Here is a 19,549-nt window from a genome sequence, read left to right as displayed (position 1 = left end):
AATGACCATCCTCCTGGGTCTGATCCACGTAGAGGCTCCCTGCCTGGAGCTACAACACCTGCTATAGTGGTTTCATCTTCCGCAGTTTCAACACTGCTGCCCGTGTGCTAGGCACATCTCCTGTTTTGGAAAGTGGTCTCCCCCGCAGTTGCCACACCCAATCCTGGGCATGGAACGGCCTGTCTGGGGAACTGAGCATCCTCTTCGATCATCGGGCCACTGTCTGTTTGCTGGTCCGGCTTGTACCATGTCAATACTTGCGATGGGGTGCTGTGAAGCAGTCAGTTTTCTGCTGTTCTCCTCAGTAGCTTCATAAGTAAGGCATGTTGCAATGGCCATTTGGAAAGATGGGTTGCCCTCTCGCAGTAATGAGCTTCTCGTGTGGTTGTCATGGATTCCGCATATCATACGGTCTCTAATCAGTTCATCACTAAGAGTGCCAAAGTTGCAGGTTTTGGCTTTAATTTTTAGGTTGCTCACATATGACTGTATGGACTCGCCAGGGTCTGGTCCCTTTTATTAAATTTGTGTCTCTCCAATATTATATTCTTCTGAGGGTTGCACATCTCCCCAAACTTTCATTTAAGGCATTCAGGCTCCTCCCTTGTTTCATCTGCACGGATCACGAGATTCCCCTCACGCACTTCACCTGAGTAGACAAAGGACCTCTCCCTTTCAATGGAGAGGTCTGCCAAATTTAACAGGACGTATGGTCTGGTACTTGCAGGCTTATCACTGTGTGCTGCTGCTATAAAAATATCATATTCCTGTTCGAATATGCGCCAGTTCTCGGCCACATTTCCTTCAAACACCATGGGGTCGGGCCGCCTAAACATGCTGGCCATTTTGAGATTTCACAAATGTGGTTTGAATTACTCACTGTTGTACTTCTTCAGTTGTGAGGCTTCACTTCTGATACCATGTTCATTATTGTGCTTGAAATAATGAGTAGAGTCGGTAGATGCAGTGAAGCACAACAAATGCTTTACTGAACAAGATAAACGTATTTACATTACTGGGAAAGGGAGGAGCTTGCAGCTCGCGTCCACAGCCTTCTGTATACTCCCTACCCCACACATGCGCAGTTATACCACTGTAAATACGGAGGCTGCAGCGCGATTGCAGCAGGAGTAGAACAGACATAACAGCTGCCTACAAAAAGTAGCTCGACACAGATCAGAAGGGCTGAATGCTTGCTTCTGTGCTGTAGTGATCTATTGTTCCATGGAAAGAAAAAATGGGTGACTAGAAATATGCAAAACAAGGATGCTTAATAAAACCAGATGAAAACAAATCACCAAGTTTTACTTGCAGAGGAACAGAAATGGAAAATGCTAAACATTATGGTTACAATATTAGATGTAAATTTGATTCCAAAAATGGGAGTTTTATCTGTCAGGAATTCATAACTGGGTTTTGTCTGTCTTGGAAAAAGAAAGCTGGAGGGTTTTATATGATGAAAGGTTTTGATTATAGAAGCTAAAAGTTTTATTGTGTAGTTTACGTTTACAAGCACAACAGAATTTCATATGAAGTATTGTCAATAAATGCACTTGGCTACTTTGTTGCAAGGTTTAGCAAATTAAATCCGTTCTGTGAGGCCACAATGTGCACAAGCAGGCATCAATTCAAGCATAAGAAATGCACAATTGATATTACCTGTGTGATTTTATTACTGTACTATATATTGCATATATAAGATTGAGCTTTTGGTTTGGGCTTCAATAAGCCGTAAGATTATTATATAGATAAATTCTTTAATAGATGGAGAATCAATGCAATCCCTCAAGAACTGTGCATCTAAAAGACAATTCTTGTGATCTGTGTGTCAACTCACAATTATTAAACAAAGTTATTTAATTAAAGACCAGTGTTTGACTAGAGCGGGGAAGTGAACACCCAATTCTGTCTTCAGCAAATGGGAGCACACACACTAAATGGGGCACAATCAGAACAACATTATCTGTAGAAGTGTGCCATGGATTGAAAGTACAAACATATCCAAAAATCACTGCAACAGGAAATAAAATGTTACAAACCCGGGTACTGCTACGACTTGCCACTGATGTCCAGTCATCTTCATCAGACACCTGCACAAGAAACAACCATATTAGAGACTCTTAGACAAGCACATGGATGAAAGGAATATACGGGTCAGCACAACATCGAGGGGCAAAGGGCTTGTACTGTGCTGTTTTCGATGTGTTATTCCAACATTGAAGGGAGTAGGTTGTGGTGATAAGAGATGAACAAATGAAGCATAAGAAGGGGAAGGGGGAGAAGGCTTGCAAGGAGGGGGGGGGTATGTGAGGGATAGATGTGGAGAGAGAAGGGGAAGAGTGTTAGAGGAATATGACACTAAGTATTGATGGTGGGATGGACTACATGAGGAAATCATATAGCCTCAAGAATTCCATATTCTGCATGAAAAACCGTGAAGAATAAAAAAGGGGAAGCACAGTTAGTGCAAAGCTATTACAGTGCCACACAATTACAGTGCTACACCAGCGACCGGGAATAGAATACAGCACTATCTGTAAAGACTGTATATGTTCTTCCCATGTTTGCGTGGTTTCCTCAAAAAACATATGGGGATTATAGGTTAACTGTCTTATTTTGGGGGGCATGGACTCATGGGGTGGAAAGGCTTTTACTGTGCTCCACATTCAAATTTAAATGAAAATAAAAATGTTGAAGTGTGAAAAATGAAAGGTTCGTGGTGAGAGCAAATGAAGGAAAGGAGAAACGAAAGGAGACAGTGGCCTAACGATGGTAAATTGGGAGGGGAAACAATGAAAAGTCAAGGGAAAGAAGAGAACGTAAAAAGACAGAGCGAGAGAAAGAAAAGGGTACAAACCGAAGTGTGTCTTCTGAATCTGCGAGAATATTTCTCACTGTCTTCCTGCAGAGCCAGGAGAAGGGAAAAAAAGGTAGAGCTTGTGAACAGTTCCAAATGAGGTTCAGATATATTTTACAGAATGTTTCCACAGAAGGGAGATTCATGCATTGTGTGTTAAACTCAAAAAATAAAAACATGGGCCTCCAAATCTTGGCTATGTCAAAAGGCCCAATGCCTTCAGCAGGAATACAGGTCAAGATACAGGAGTTAAACAAGGAGGTCTGTAGATACTGGGGTCAAGTTCAATAAACAAATGTGCTGGAGAAACTCAGCAGGTCACACAGCATCCATAGGAAGTAAATGGAAACCAATGTTTCAGCCCTGGGCCCTCCATCAGCGTAAGGGGTTGTTTCCATGGTTTGTCCGTCAAATCAAGGGCCACTATGAGAGGAAGGTTTCACTTCTTCTATTTCTGGTTCTCAGTGGAGCTCAGGCCAACTATGAGCTGGTAGTGAGTCCTGTAAATGGAAAGCCAACCCGAAGTTCTTGAAGGTCAGGCATAGACAAGGATTACCTCCAGGTCCCACATCTGACCAACCTTAATAACCAAACTAAACCTGTGACACATGACATTCAACAGCCAACAATTTACCTATCTCATTACCTCATGTTAAATAAATTTTGTGGATTGTTTGCTCATCAAGAGGAGAAACTGCACTGTTTGTAAATAAAAACTCTTTACGCTAAAGATTGCGGGTTCCAGCATCAAACTCATCCCAGGGCTGTTGCAGAGTAAATCTTCCATCACAATGTCCAATTAAATATTCCAGAAATGTAGCAAACCTCCAGCTACTCAGCAGAGATAGAGATCAGCACCGTGGCTATTATGGTCTTTAGACTGCAATGTTGGGAAAATTGTGGAAAAAATTAACATAATTGCTGCCCGTGTGATCATTCGAACAAGGTGCCTTTTTAGACTGCAAGTACCTGAGTGTGACAGTTCCGGTGGGTGGACGTGCAGTCGAGAGGATGACGGACAACAAAATTTTCCAGTACGGTTTACACTGCAGACTTTCTCCAAAAAGTTGTGGAGGTCCTGCAGGATAAATCGCGGTGCAGGAATTGACTTAAAATTCCTGCACATTCCTTTTTAGACTGCCCGTGTAGTGGCAAAATTCCTTGATTGTGCCGTTACATACCTGCAGTCTGAAAACTATAAATGACCATACTCCTATTCAGATAATTTAATCAATTCCTTGCACTCAGAAGCCTTGAACCCCTCTCCGAATCCATGCCAAGTTACTGCTGAATAAGTGCCTTCACCAGCAAAATTTGTTTCCCACAGGCTAACTAGAGATCTTCCCATGGCCACAGTCTAAATCGTCTTTGACTTGGATGGTGCAGGGAAATAACCATGCATTTAGGTGGACTCTGCCCCTTTCCCTCTCACATTTTATCCTAAAGGGAACAAGGTATGTACCTATCCAATGCTGGAGACACTGCCTTATTCCTCTGAGCCTTGGCTGTAAAGGAGACTCATTTGGTGCAAAACAATCAGACCCCAGACCCTGCCCCTGAGGATTATTACAAAACATGTGTGGGAAAAGGGAAGATTCTATATATAATCTGACAGTGCAGACATTACCATCCATTGCTCGATGTCTCCCCACTTTGAATCCATCCCATAATATTTCTATAAATAGAAAAGCGAGAGATTTAGAAAAGCGGGAAAAAAGTTGAAGACAGTACACATAGAGCAACTCAAAACATGTTAATGATCATGCAGTCCAACAAAGCACAGTAACACGGGAACATGGGGGGGGGGGGGGTGGTAGAGAGTGAGAGGGAAAGAGAGAGAAAAGGGGAGAGAGAGAAAAAAAGGAAGAGAGAGAAAAAAGGAAGGGAGGGAGAGAGTGGGACAGGGAGAGAGACACAGGGAGGAAGAGAGAAGGGGAGAGAAAGAAAAAGGGGGAGAGAGAGAAAGAAAAAGAGGGGAGAGAGAAAAAAAAGGAAGAACCTCTTGCATGGGAATTATACCTTGCAGGAGTGTATGGGATGGGGTTAACAGTCAGACAGCTAAGGATGTGTATATTATGATGTGTGGTGAATAAGCTGTCACCCCCAGATCAGTTTAATCATTTTGACAAACAAGACACACATAGTAAAACATATCTCACCTTCTGTACCTGGTAGATCTATTAAGAAAAAAAAATATTGGAAGAAAAATAGTGGCAGGAGTTAAAACGGAATGCAATTGGAACAAAGATAGACAGAGATGAAATCAGAGAGAGCTGTGAGTGACCTTCCACCAAATTTTCTTATTCCCATCTACCCACACCATCCTGGCCATTCATCTTTGTTGTCCACAAAGCCTGCACATCTCCTGGGCAACATGTACCAAAAGACCCAATGACCCCACGTCACAATCCCAGTAGGAAACACCAATCACTCTTCGATTTTTCTCATGACATTGTGTGCACCAGGGAAAGGGCAGCCTGTCACACAACACACAATTAAACCCAAATCACCCTGGCATTCTGCTAAAAGCGTGTTAGGATGGATGACCAGGAACTCATATGGTTCCCCCCATCTCAGCAACCATGAAAATGAATCCCTTCCTCTGCAATTTGCACAAGGTTTAAAAGGCTTCTCGATTCATTTCACCTCTTCCTCCAACCTGCGTGATGCCTGCTTTGACAATCTCAGTTCCTTGCTTCCTCTGTCCTTCCAGATGCATTAATTATGGCATTTCAAACGGCATTCAATGCATTAATACTATCACCTGGAATGTTGCCAGCAGCCATGGCATTGGAGATCAGCGGCAAGGTGGAAATGAAAATTGATGAGCACTGAAAGGGTGAATATAGAGGAAGAATTTTTTATGGGGATAATTTAAGACTAAAACAGTAAAATCCTTAAAATGAGGGCTCTGGAAGAACAAAATCTTCACATAATGGTTAGTAAAAACCTGAACCTCATACACCATGAAGATCAGAGAATTAGTGATTTCAGGCTGATTGGTAGTGCAGGAGTCCCCAAACCTTTTAGACCATCGACCCATTCATATACTTGATTCCACATCGACCCCCACTCACCTCTTTCTGCTGTCTCTCCAACTCCTTCATTCGGATTTCTCTTCCCAGTGATAGATGGGGGGGGGGTGGGGGGTAAGGGGGTGATGGCGCTGGACGGGGTTGGGGGTTTGGTGGTGCTGGACAGGGGGGCTACCAAAGGAACAAAGAACACATACTCATTTCTCCCAGTCTGTCCTCCCATTTGCTCTCAAAGGCTAAAACCAAATTTAACAGCGGCCACCAAGGCCTGGTCTTGTGAGAGGTTGGCCACCACTGCCAAAGGCGCTATTTTCCATGGATCCGCCCGTGCTCTCCACTGCTACACCACCCTTTTAGGCAGTGAATTCTGAATCATACTTGTGGCCTTCCTCACCTTATCCCTGACTCTTTTTGCCAGTCCTTCACCCTTTTTGCTCATGGAAACTGATAACCTTCATTTACTGTTCACAGTTATACAGTTGGCCTACCCATCTTTGATTCCGTTACCTTGGCCAATACCTTTTCAATCCCCTCAAACATTCATTTCAAATTAAATGTCTTCTTTTAACCTTTGATTGTTTCTTGTCCATGTGCTTAATTAATCCAAATCTTATCTAACCATAATCTCCTATCCATTTTACCCTGCTCATTTCCCAAAAGCAGACTCCTCCCTTGTTGAGCAAGGAATGTACTGATACAGATCATGAGCAGAAATTCTTCCTTCTTTTTATTATGTTGTTTTTCCCATTGTCATTAATGCACAGTTCCTGCATCCATTCTGTTAATGCTCCTGTACAATTCTCTTCTGTATCCTTCACGCTGACTGGTAGCTTATTAAATATAACATGTGTAGATTCACCTCTTAGTTTTGACTCTGGAGCTGCTTTCTGTCCTTAATCTCTTGACAACATCCTTCCCTTTCTCATATTTCTTAGTCAAGGTTGATGTTGTATCCAATGCTGGAGACACTGATGCTGTATATTTGGATATCCAGAAAGCATTTGATAAGGTGCCGCACAAGAGACTTATCAGTAAGTTACAGGAAAGTGGAGTCCGGGGAAGTGTATTGGCCTGGATTGAAAACTGGTTGTCTGACAGGAGGCAGAGAGTTGGGATAAATGGGAGTTTTTCAGGTTGGCAGAGTGGGGTGCCGCAGGGGTCAGTGTTAGGCCCACAACTGTTCATCATTTACATTGATGACTTGGAGGAGGGGACAAAATGTGGTGTAGCCAAGATTGCAGATGACACCAAATTGAGTGGAAGAGCAAATTGTAATGAGGATGTGGAGAGTCTGCAGAGGGATATAGTTAAGCTGGATGAGTGGGCAAAGGTCTGGCAGATGGAGTACAATGTTAGTAAGTGTGAGGTTATCCACTTTGGCAAAAAAAATAAAAGAGCTGAATATTATTTAAAGGGTGAAAAACTACAGCATGCTGTTGTGCAGAGGGACTTGGGAGTGCTTGTGCATGAATCGCAAAAAGTTAGGTTGAAGGCAAATGGAATGTTGGCCTTCATCGCTAGAGGAATTGAATTCAGGAGTAGAGAGGTAATGTTGCAACTGTACAAGGTACTGGTGAGACCGCACCTGGAGTACTGTGTCCAGTTCTGGTCTCCATATTTGAGGAAGGATATACTGGCTTTGGAGACGGTCCAGAGAAGGTTTACTAGGTTGATCCCTGGGATGAAGGGGTTGACTTATGATGAAAGATTAAATCGTCTAGGATTGTATTCGCTCGAGTTCAGAAGAATGAGAGGAGATCTTAAAGAAACATATAGGATTATGAAGGGTATGGATAGGATAGATGTAGGAAGGTTTTTTGAGCTGGCCGGGAAACTAAAACCAGAGGACACAGTCTCAAGATTCAGGGGTGTAGATTTAGGACAGAGATGAGGAAAAATAGTTTTTCCCAGAAAGTAGTGAATGTTTGGAATTCTCTAACCAGGGAAGTGGTTGAGGCTGCTTCATTAAACATATTTAAAATTCAGTTAGATAAATTTTTACATGATAGAGGAATTAGGGGATATGGGGAGAAGGCAGGTAGGTGGAGTTAGGTCATAAATTAGATCAGCCATGATCGTATTGAATGGCGGAGCAGGCTCGATGGACCATTTTTGGCCTACTCCTGTTCTTACTTCCTATGTTCCTATGTAATGCTGGGCTGTGCCTTTGTAGGAATTGGTGTTGCAGGAATGGTAAACTGTAGTTAGGCCTTGGGTCCAGAAAATCCATATGGAGCACTGGGATTCTTACAGTCTTCATTTACTCTCTGTATGCCCAGAATCCGACCCTTTCACGCTTCTCTCAATTGTGAGATGATATAGCAGATCTAGCTACAATCGCAAATGCAGACCTTTCAGACTCAGCTCAACTTTTGGTCAGCGTTGGAGGAAGAACAATAGAAATTACCCATACCAAACATTGACATTTCATTAGCCCACCACTCACCTCTTTCTGCTGTCTCTCCAACTCCTTCATTCGGATTTCTCTTGCTTCAGCTCGTGCAGCTCGTTTTGCAGCCAACCTGGCCTCAGCCTGTGAGAATGTGAAAAATTAAACATTGGAGACTCTGACAAACAAACTTCAGGACATTGGACAATCTATCACCCACTCAATGAAACAATTCAATTCAATACAACTACTTTACCGTTTTAAAGACTTCCACCCTAAATCAGAACTGTACTAATTTTCCACAAGATCTAGTAAAAGAACAGACCACCTTCACACGCACTGTACCCCAGTGTTGTAGGAGGACAGACCTCCCCTTTGTAAACACTGTACCCCAGTGTTGTACGAGGACCAACCTCACCTTCACAACCACTGTACCCCAGTGTTGTAGGAGGACAGACCTCCCCTTCGTAAACACTGTACCCCAGTGTTGTACGAGGACCAACCTCACCTTCACAACCACTGTACCCCAGTGTTGTAGGAGGACAGAGCTCCCTTTCATAAACACTGTACCCCAGTGTTGTACGAGGACCAACCTCACCTTCACAACCACTGTACCCCAGTGTTGTAGGAGGACAGATCTCCCCTTTGTAAACACTGTACCCCAGTGTTGTACGAGGACCAACCCCCCCTTCGTAAACAATGTACCCCAGTGTTGTAGGAGGACCAACCTCACCTTCACAACCACTGTACCCCAGTGTTGTAGGACAGACCTTCCCTTCGTAAACACTGTACCCCAGTGTTGTACGAGGACCAACCTCACCTTCACAAGCACTGTACCCCAGTGTTGTAAGAGGACAGACCTCCCCTTCTAAAGAACTGTACCCCAGTCCCCAGTGTTATACGATGACAATGTGGCACAGTAATATTGCAATATTAAGAAGTTCATCACTACATTAATGAGAAGGGCTATTCAGAAAGCTTGTTAAATGAGGCAATATGGTTAGAATTTGAAAAAAAAAGGGCTTCCATTTTTCTGGTGAACATTTCAGGCCACATGAGTTAGAGTAGCAAATAAATAGACATATCACAGAGAGATGCAAGAGTAACAGGGGTACAATGGTACAGTAGAAGGGGAATTTAATTTGCCTAATATTAACTGGGATTGTTAAAGGAGCTGTAATTTAGAAAGCACGTTCTTCAGAGCAACATGTTCATTGCCACGTCGGGGAAGGGACATTACCTGGCATAATCTTTGGGAATATAGTGGTTGAAGTGTCAGGAATAGAATGTTTTGGAGATAATAATCATAACTTTGAAGTAAGTTTCAAGGCTAGTCACAGACAGGGATATGGCTCAGGAATTAAGGTCCCGGATTCGAGGATTTCAATAAAAGCACATCAAAATGATGGAGGAACTCATATGGTCTTTTCAGTGTCCATAGGAGACAAAAATATATTGCTAACATTTTGTGTCTGAGGCTTTCTTCAAGGAATATGCAGAATATGCTAAAAGCAGGAAATCTTAGGAAGTCTCAAAATTCAGACAATACAATTACCCCAGATTTCAATGTTACCTGACAGGATCTGGCAAATGTAGACAGAGGGGAACAAATTGCAGGTATGTCTGCAACAAACAAATGGGAAGCCTTTAAATGTAAAATAGTGAGAGTCCCTTTGAGGGTGAAGTACAATGGCAGCAAGTCAAATGAGTCCAGGATGACAAGGGCTTATTAAATAAAACTATGCAAACGTAGAAGTGCAAAGAATTGAAAACAGGGGAGGAGTACAGAAAATACGAGATATTTAAAAAAAGAGATAAGGAAGGCAAACATGAGCTTGAACCATTACTGGCAGGCAGGATTAAAGAACATCCCATTATCCCTTATTATAAGCAATAAGGTAACCAGTGAAAGAGACTGTTAAGGACGTGTAGTTTTCTGAAAGTGGAGCCCTGGAGAATAGAGAGGAGGTCTTAATTCACACAGATGAGGTATTCATTTCAGAGAAACGACTTGATGGCTGGACAATTTGGAGAAGGAGAACACTTTAACAGGAAAAGAAAAGCCATTTGATATTTGGTATTTTGATAATCTTAAAGGAGGACAAATCTACAAGCGCTGATTGGATGTATCCCAGGCTGCTGTGGGAAAATATTGCTGGCCAGGTGAGGCCCAGATGACTGGAGGACAGCAATTCAAGGGCAGTAGGGTAAGCCGGGTTTTAAGTGGCAGGAAGTTTTTGGGAAAAAAAATCCAAGGGACAGAATTAATCTACACATGATAAGACAGGGATTAATCAAAGATTTTTTTGCAGGGCAATTCAGCCTCATTTGATTGAACTTTTTAAAAATGTAATAAAATATGTTGCTGAGCACAATGCAGCTGGTAATAGTACAGTAGATATTTGCAAGGTGATAGAGCGCAAGGTTGGCAAATTGGGTCCAAAACTGGCTCTTTGATAAAAGGTATAGGGTTGTTTTTGTGAATGGAAGACTGAAACCAATGGTTTCAGTCCTAGGACCCATTTGAGAAACAGGAAGGATTACTTATTTAGATAAAAACTGAGCAGGTCTCGCAGTGTCCATGGAAGGTAAAGATATATAACCAACGCTAACTTAGATATCAATGTGGGATGCACAATTAGTAAATCTACAGATAACCTTGAAAATTTCAGGAAGAAATCAATCAAAGAATAGGATATAGATCAACTACAGATATAAGCAGAGCAATGGTAGATGGAATTTAATCCTGATAAGTGTGAAGTGATACACTTTGGAAGGACTGCTAAGGGTAGGATATACACAATACATGGACTCGGGAGCATTGAGGTACTTGCAAGGATGTCTGAAAGTGGCAGGACAGGTTAATAAGGTAATGAAGGCATGTAGAATTATTGCCTGCATCGACTGGGTCACGCAACCTAAAGTAGTAAGATTATGGAGGAGTCACGTGATGGAGTAGTGGCTGGTAGGAGAATACCAGCCCTCTCCAGATAAGAAGGAAAAAAGTGAAGAAAAAGCAAAGCCCCAGACACACAAATCACAACAAATAAAAAATAAAGGTGTGGAGAAAATGGCACCGAAGAAAGAAAAGCCAAAAACAACGGGAAGAAAAGAAGAAAGAACGACGCCAGAAGAGAAAGGTGAAGGCCTTAACTACACGAAAAAGCAATGGACCCGCCATGGAAAGCGGAGCCCACTCCCCGAGTGGCTCACGGAGCCAAATATGGGTGTGCAACTGCGCATGACAAGGACAACACTGATGGGAGGGGGGACCAGCTGTGGAGTGAAACTCCACAACACAAACAGCTGAGAGAGGCCCGACAGCAGGGCTCCCAGCTGGGAGATAAAGAAAGCAACAGGAACGGGAGGGGTGAGAAAGAAAAAAGGAAACGAGAGACACAACAGATAACCAGCCCAGAAGAAGAGGACCAACATCAAGACACCATGGAAAAAAAACCCAACAAACTGAGACAAGCAGCTCAACAAGAAAGTCAGAAGAGACACAGATACAAGGAAGAGAAATAGAAGACACAAACCCAAGAGCAGACACAGAAGAAGAACTCCAAGCTCTGCACAGAGGAACAGGAGGTAAAATTAATGGATAGTACATAGATAAAAAAAATTTTCAAGAACAAATGAAAGCATTAAAAGAATGGCTGACACTAGAATGTAGTTAAATGAAAAGAAAAATGAAAAGTACAGAAGAAACAGTGAGTAGAATAGAGCTGGTCATAACAGATGTATGGAAAAGATTAGAAAATGTGGAAGAACGTGTAATGGCGGTAGAAATGGAAGTGAATGACTTAAAAAAGAAAATTGGAAGAAAGTGATAAAAAAGTTAAAGAAACACAGGAGTTGTTAGCTCAGAAGATGGATATAATGGAAAATTATAGTACGCGAAACTATATAAAGATAGTGGGCCTAAAGGAAGATGAAGAAGGCAAAGATATGAAAGAATTTATAAAAGAATGGATCCCAAAGGTCCTGGAAATGCCAGAAATGCAGGAAGGAATGGAACATTAGCCCCAAAACCACAGTCACAACAAAAACCAAGATCCGTTTTAGTAAAATTCCTGAGATACACGACAAGAGAAAATATATTGGAGAAGGCAATGAATAAAATGAGAGAAGACAAAAAACCATTGGCATACAAAGGTCAAAAAATTATTTTCTACCCAGACATAAGTTTTGAGCTCCTGAAGAAGAGGAAGGAGTTTAACGCAGCAAAATCGATCCTATGGAAGAAAGGCTATAAAGTTATGTTAAGGTATCCAGCGGTGCTTAAAATACTTATCCCGGGGCAGAAAATAGACTGTTCTCAGATCCGGAGAAAGCACAAGAATTTGCAGAACGCCTACAAGACAGAAAGAGAGATGAAGAGATGTAACAAGAACAAAGAACGATGACAAACTACAAATAAAGAAGTAAAAATAATGTACAAGAACTAAAGGAGGGAAGAAAAGGGAAGTAAGGGAGAGGGGGAAAAAAAGAGGAGGGGTTAAAAAAATTAATAATAAATAAATAAATAAATAAGAAAAAGAGAAGAAAAGAGGGGGAGTTTTGTTGTAATGTGAAGATAAAAGTCTTTTCTGGAGGGGGTTGGGTGGGAGAGAATAAGAGTCATTGCGAAATCAGTTGACACTTGTGAACGGGTTTGCAGTCCGAATGGAGTGGGGAGTTGTGGTTGCCCAGCAAGGGACAAGGGGCAACTCAGAGAGGGGGGGGGGGGGGAGACACTTGGGGTTAAGGGAATTGTACATGTATGAATGGTTGAAATATTTTATGTTTTAGAAGTGTTGTCATACAGTGTGTTCAAAAAAAAAACTGAAAAATGGAAATGGGGAAAATGGGTTGGTGAGGAAGTGGAAATGTGATGTAAACACAGTATGAAATGGCCATGTTGAAGTCTATGACTATAAATATTAATGGAATACATAACCAAATCAAAAGGAAGAGGTTATTAAATTTACTGAAAAATTAAATAATAGATTTTGCATTCGTGCAAGAAACGCATCTAACTGTACTGGAACACAAGAAATTAAGGAGAGACTGGGTAGGGCACGTAACGGCAGCATCATATAACTCAAAAGCCAGAGGTGTAGCTATATTAATCAATAAAAATGTACCAATCAAAATACAGGAGGAAGTAATAGATCCAGCTGGGAGATATGTAATGTTAAAATGTCAGATATATTCAGAACTCTGCATCTAATGAAGAGGATCAAAAGTTCATGCAAAATATTTTTTTGAAGATTGTAGATACACAAGGGAATATAGGAGGGAACTTTAACTTTAATTTGGATTAAAAGATGGATAAAACTGGACAAAAGACTAGCAGAAAGAACAAAGTAGACAAATTTATGGTTAAATCAATGCAGGAGATGCAACTTTTGGATATATGGAGGAGACAACACCCAAACGGGAAGGAATACTCATATTATTCGAGTAGACATAAAACATACTCAAGGATTGACCTGTTCCTGTTGTCAGCCCATATCCAAGGGAGAGTTAGGAAAACGGAATATAAAGCTAGATTGTTATCTGATCACTCACCCCTGTTATTAGCAATAGAGCTGAAGGACATCCCACCAAGAACGTATAAATGGAGATTAAACTCAATGCTACTTAAAAGACAGGATTTTAGAAAATTTATTGAGTGCAAAATTAAAATGTACTTTGAAATAAATACGGAATCAGTGAAAGATAAATTTATGTTATGGAATGCAATGAAAGCCTTCATCAGAGGGCAAATAATAAGTTATGTAACTAAGATGAAGAAGGACTACAATCGGGAAATAGAACAGCTGGAAAGGGAAATATTAAGTACAGAAAAAGAACAGGCAACGAGGGAAGGTACAACAAAAAGAAGAGAATTGGTGGACAAAAAAAACATACGAAACACTACAAAAGTATAAGGTGGAGAAGAACATAATGAAGACAAAGCAGAAGTATTATGAGCTAGGAGAAAAAACGCACAAAATACTAGCTTAGCAGCTTAAAACAGAACAAGCTAAAAGAACGGTATTGGCATCAAGGAAAAAGGACAAACAAATTACATATAACCCAAGAGATCAATGAAAACTTAAAGGAATTCTACAAGCAATTATACCAAATTGAAAACGAAGGGTAAGAAGACAAAATATTTGAGTTTCTAGCTAAAATTGAACTACCGAAATTGCAAGAAGAGGAACAAAACAAATTGATAAAACCATTTGAAATAGAGGAAATAAAGGATATATTAAAAAAGGTACCGAACAATAAAACGCCTGGAGAGGATGGACTCCCTATAGAATTCTATAAAACATTTAAAGACTTATTAATTCCTCCTCTCCTAGAAGTAATGAACCAGATTGAAGAAACAAACACATCATGCCAGATTCATGTAAAACAGCAATAATTACAGTAATACCAAAGACGGGGAAAGATCCACTAACACCAGCATCATATAGACCAATATCTCTACTTAACACAGATTATAAGATAATAGCTAAACTATTAGCAAACAGATTGGCCAACTGTGTACCAAAAATTATAAAACTAGATCAAACTGGATTTATTAAGAAAAGACGAACAACGGGACAATATCTGTAAGTTCATTAACTTAACCCATGCAGTACAAGGAAATAAGACACCGACAGTGGTGGTTGCTTTAGACCCAGAGAAAGCCTTTGACAGGGTAGAATGGAATTATTTATTCAAAGTACTACAGAGGTTCAACCTACCAGAGAAATATATTAATTGGATTAAAGCATTATATAAAGGACCACTGGCGAAGGTGACAATAAATAGATATATATCGAACCAATTTAAATTAAGCAGGTCAACTAGGGAGGGATGTCCACTATCTCCCTCACTGTTCACTTTAGTTATAGAACCCTTGGCAGAACTGATAAGAGCTATATCCAAATAAAATAAAAGGGATAAAAATAAAAGAGAAGGAATATAAAATCAGTCTATTTGCAGATGACATCATAGTATACTTAACAGAACCAGAATTATCAATAAAAGAATTACATAAGAAATTGAAGGAATATGGAGAAATATCGGTGTACAAGATCAATGCAAATAAAAGTGAAGTGATGGCAATGAATAATGCAGATTTCACAAAGTTTAAGAAAGAATCACAATTTAAATGGCAAACACAAACAATCCGATACCTAGGTATTAGACTAGATAATAATCTATGCCATCTATACAAATTAAATTATCAGCCATTAATGAAGAAATTACAAGGTGACATAGAACATTGGAAAGACTTACCACTAACACTGATAGGAAGGGTAAATTGCATTAAAATGAATATCTTCCCAAGGATACAATACCTATTTCAATCATTATCAATTCATTTAACAGAGAAATTCTTCAATGAGCTAAAGAAAATAATAAGGAAATTTTTATGGAAAGGGTGGAAACCGAGGATAGCGCTAGAGAAATTAACAGAATGGTACAAACAAGGGGGCTTACAGCTACCAAACTTTAAGAATTATTATAGAGCAGCACAATTAAGATATCTATCAGATTTTTATCAAACAAGGGAAAAACTAGATTGGACTAGGTTAGAGCTAGATAAAATAGGGGAGAAGGTACCAGAACATATACTTTATAAGTGGGATGAAAAACTGGTGCAATATAGAAGTTCACCAGTACTGCACCATCTGCTCAACATTTGGAAGAAGATTCACGTAGAACAGAAAAAAAAAACAAATTACCAACTACCAAAATTATTATTGATGCAAAATCAACTAATCCCTTTCACAATAGATAACCTTTCCTTTAGAGAATGGGAGAGAAAAGGGATCAAAAGAATAGAAAATGTTTTTTGGAAAATAATTTATCTTTTGAACAAATGAAGTGCAAATATGGAATAACTCAGGGTACAATGTTTGCATACCACCAACTGAAAACCTACTTAATGGACAAATTGGAAAGCAGGCTGAGGTTACCAGAAGGAAGCAGCTTTGAATATGTGATTACAGACACAATGATAATTAAAAGATTTATAACAAACATGTACATCAAACTGCAAGAGAAAGAGAATGATGAAATAAGCTGTCAACCCAAACAAAAGTGGGAACAAGATCTAAACATAAAGATAAAGAATGAAATATGGGAAAAGCTATGCTCCGGAACTATGAGAAATACAATAAACACGAGGTTACACATGATACAATACAATTGGTTACACAGGCTATATATCACGCCCCAAAAATTAAATAAATGGGACCCAACAGTATCAGATAGATGTTTTTGCTGTAAGAAGGAAACGGGAACAACAGTACGTGCAATTTGGGCATGTGAGAAAGTGGAAAAGTTTTGGGAAGATCTAAATCAGGTATTAAATAAAATCACAAAAAGCAACATACCAAAAAATCCAGAGATCTTTCTTCAAAGTAATGGCTCAACAGGCTAAGGCAAAAGCAGGCGAGGAGAAGGGTAAGTGGCATTATTTTAGCTCAGTCATGCCTATGGGGTTAGTGCTTTGTACTGGATGACAAATGTTGGAACCATGGGTGAGTCTCACCCTCCCAAATAGCCACATCTGCGTCAGGTGCACCGAGATGCAGTTCCTTAAGGACCGAGTTGGGGAACTGGAGCTGCAACTTGAGGACCTCCTACAGCTGGTAAGGGAGAGTGAGGAGTTGATAGATTCAACTTTCAGCGACATAGTTACCCCAAGACCAGATGTGTCAGGTAAGTGGGTAACTGTCAGGGGTGGGAAGAAAAATACCAGGAAAATGGAGAGCACACCTGTGAATATCCCTCTCAGTAACAGGTATATTTTGTTGGATGCTGTTGAGGGAGATGACCTGACAGAAGCTGGCAGCAGTGACCAGGTCGCTGGCACTGACCCTGGCATGGTGGACCAAAAGGTAAAGAGGAATGCAGTGGTCATTGGGGACTCCATTGTCAGAAATACAGACAGGAGATTCTGTGAGCCAGATAGATATGCCCGCATGCCTCCCTGGTGCAAGGGTGCGGGATATCTCAAATCGGGTCCAGGGTATTCTAAAAGGGGAAGGCGAACAGCCTGATGTCTTGGTACATGTGGGTACCAATGACAGAGATAAAAAGGAGGAAGTACTGAAAAAGGATTATAGAGAGCTAGGACAGAAACTAAGAAATAGGACAGCCAGGGTGGTGATCTCTGGTTTGCTACTGGTTTGCCAAGTGCAACTGAGGACAAAAATGGAAGGTTAAGAAAAATGAATGTGTGGCTGAGGGGCTGGTGTAAAGGACAGGGTTTTGGCTTCTTGGATCATTGGGATCTCTTTTGGGGAAGGCATGACCTCTACAAGAAGGATGGGTTACACCTAAACCCAAAAGGGGTCAATATATTGGCAGCTAGGTTTGGTACAGCCGTCGGGTGCGGTTTAAACTAATTTGGCAGGGGGGTGGGAACCTGTATGATACGGCAAAGGACAGAAAAGATAAAACAGGAAAAGTTAGGTTAGGCAGTGAAAGTAAAAAATCAGAAAGCAAGGAAGGTGAAAAAAGCAAATCTGAAGGCTTTATATCTTAATGCAAGAAGCATTCGGAACAAGGTAGATGAATTAGCTGTGGAAATTGAGATAAACAAATATGATTTGATTGGGGTTACAGAAACATGGCTGCAGGGTGGGCAAGCCTGGGAACTTAACATCCCGGGATATTCGATATTTAGGAGGGATCGGCAAGAAAGAAAAGGGGGTGGGGTAGTATTGATGGTGAGAGAAGGGACCGACACGATTGACAGGAAGGATATTAACTCAGATGCGGAATCTATATGGGTAGAACTGAGGAATAGCAAGGGGCGGAAAACGTTAGTGGGAGTGGTATATAGGCCTCCAAATAATAGTGTAGAGGTGAGGGAAGGCATTAAAAGAGAAATTAGAAAAGCATGCAATAAGGGAACAGCTGTCATCATGGGAGACTTTAATTTGCATATAGATTGCACTAGTCAAATTGGTAAAAATACAGAGGAGGAGGAATTCCTTGAATGTTTACGGGACGGTTATCTAGACCAATATGTCGAGGAACCAACTCGGGAGCAGGCCATTTTAGATTGGGTATTATGCAATGATAAGGGGCTAATCAGCAATCTTGTGCGAGGCCCTTTGGGTAGGAGCGATCACAATATGATCGAATTCTCACTCGACATGGAGAGTGATGAAATTAAAACCAAGACTAAGGTCCTGAATTTAAATAAAGGGAATTATGATGGTATGAGACGGGAGTTGAGTAAGATTGATTGGGTGGTGTTTATGGGGGAGTTGACTGTGGATAGACAATGGAAAGCATTCACAGATCTAATGGAGAAATTGCAAAAATCGTTTATACCAGTTTGGCATAAAAATAAACCAAAAAAGGAGACTCAACCGTGGATAACAAGGGAAATTAGAGACAGTATTGGGTCCAAAGAGAGAGCATATCAATTGGCCAAAAAAAGTACCGCAACCGAAGACTGGGAGCAGTTCAAGATGCAGCAAAGGAGGACAAAGGGATTAATCAAGAGAGCAAAAATAAACTACGAAAGTAAGCTTGCGGCAAATATAAAAACCGACTGCAAAAGCTTTTATAAATATGTCAAGAGGAAAAGATTGGTGAAATCCAGAGTAGGTCCTTTGCAGTCGGAATCAGGGGAATATATAATGGGGAATAAGGAAATGGCAGACCAATTAAATTCTTACTTTAGTTCTGTTTTTACAAGAGAGGATACAAATAACCTCCCAAGGATGTTGGGAAACATAGAGACTAATGCAAGGGAGGAACTGAAAGAAATCAGTATCTCTAAGGACATGGTCTTGGGGAAATTGATGGGATTGAAGGCAGATAAATCCCAAGGGCCTGATAATCTACATCCTAGGGTACTCAAAGAAGTGGCCATTCAGATAGCAGATGCTTTAAGAATTATTTTCCAGAACTCGATAGACTCAGGATCAGTACCCATGGATTGGAGGGTAGGTAATGTCACCCCACTATTTAAAAAGGGGGGTACAGAAAAAGCGGGGAATTATCGGCCTGTGAGCCTTACATCAGTAGTGGGGAAAATGATGGAATCCATTATTAAGGATGTAATAGCGGAGCATATGAGTAGCAGAGAAGGGATCGGATGGAGTCAACATGGATTTACAAAAGGTAAATCGTGCTTGACAAATCTATTGGAATTCTTTGAGATGGTGACAGGTAAAATAGATGGGGGAGAGCCAGTGGATGTGGTATACCTGGATTTCCAAAAGGCCTTCGATAAGGTCCCGCATAAACGACTGGCTTCCAAAATCAAGGCTCATG

General features: G+C 40.8%; 1 protein-coding gene across 1 annotated transcript in view; it reads right to left on the bottom strand.

The window, feature by feature from the left end:
* The window catches only part of LOC138762438 (trichohyalin-like), a 166,760-nt gene that overhangs the window by 80,918 nt on the left and 66,293 nt on the right, over positions 1 to 19,549 (bottom strand). The window contains exons 3-7 of the mRNA XM_069936195.1: positions 8,339 to 8,425; positions 5,017 to 5,034; positions 4,485 to 4,532; positions 2,858 to 2,902; positions 2,040 to 2,090 (exon numbers count right to left, since the gene is read on the bottom strand). Coding sequence (XP_069792296.1) covers positions 2,040 to 2,090; positions 2,858 to 2,902; positions 4,485 to 4,532; positions 5,017 to 5,034; positions 8,339 to 8,425 — 249 coding nt within the window. The remainder of the gene's footprint in view (positions 1 to 2,039; positions 2,091 to 2,857; positions 2,903 to 4,484; positions 4,533 to 5,016; positions 5,035 to 8,338; positions 8,426 to 19,549) is intronic.

The sequence above is a fragment of the Narcine bancroftii genome, chromosome 4 (genome assembly GCF_036971445.1).
Source record: "Narcine bancroftii isolate sNarBan1 chromosome 4, sNarBan1.hap1, whole genome shotgun sequence".
In the NCBI taxonomy this organism is placed as follows: Eukaryota; Metazoa; Chordata; class Chondrichthyes; order Torpediniformes; family Narcinidae; genus Narcine; species Narcine bancroftii.
The sequence above is the reverse complement of the archived record's forward strand: the minus strand, read 5'-3'. Positions and strand labels throughout refer to the sequence as shown.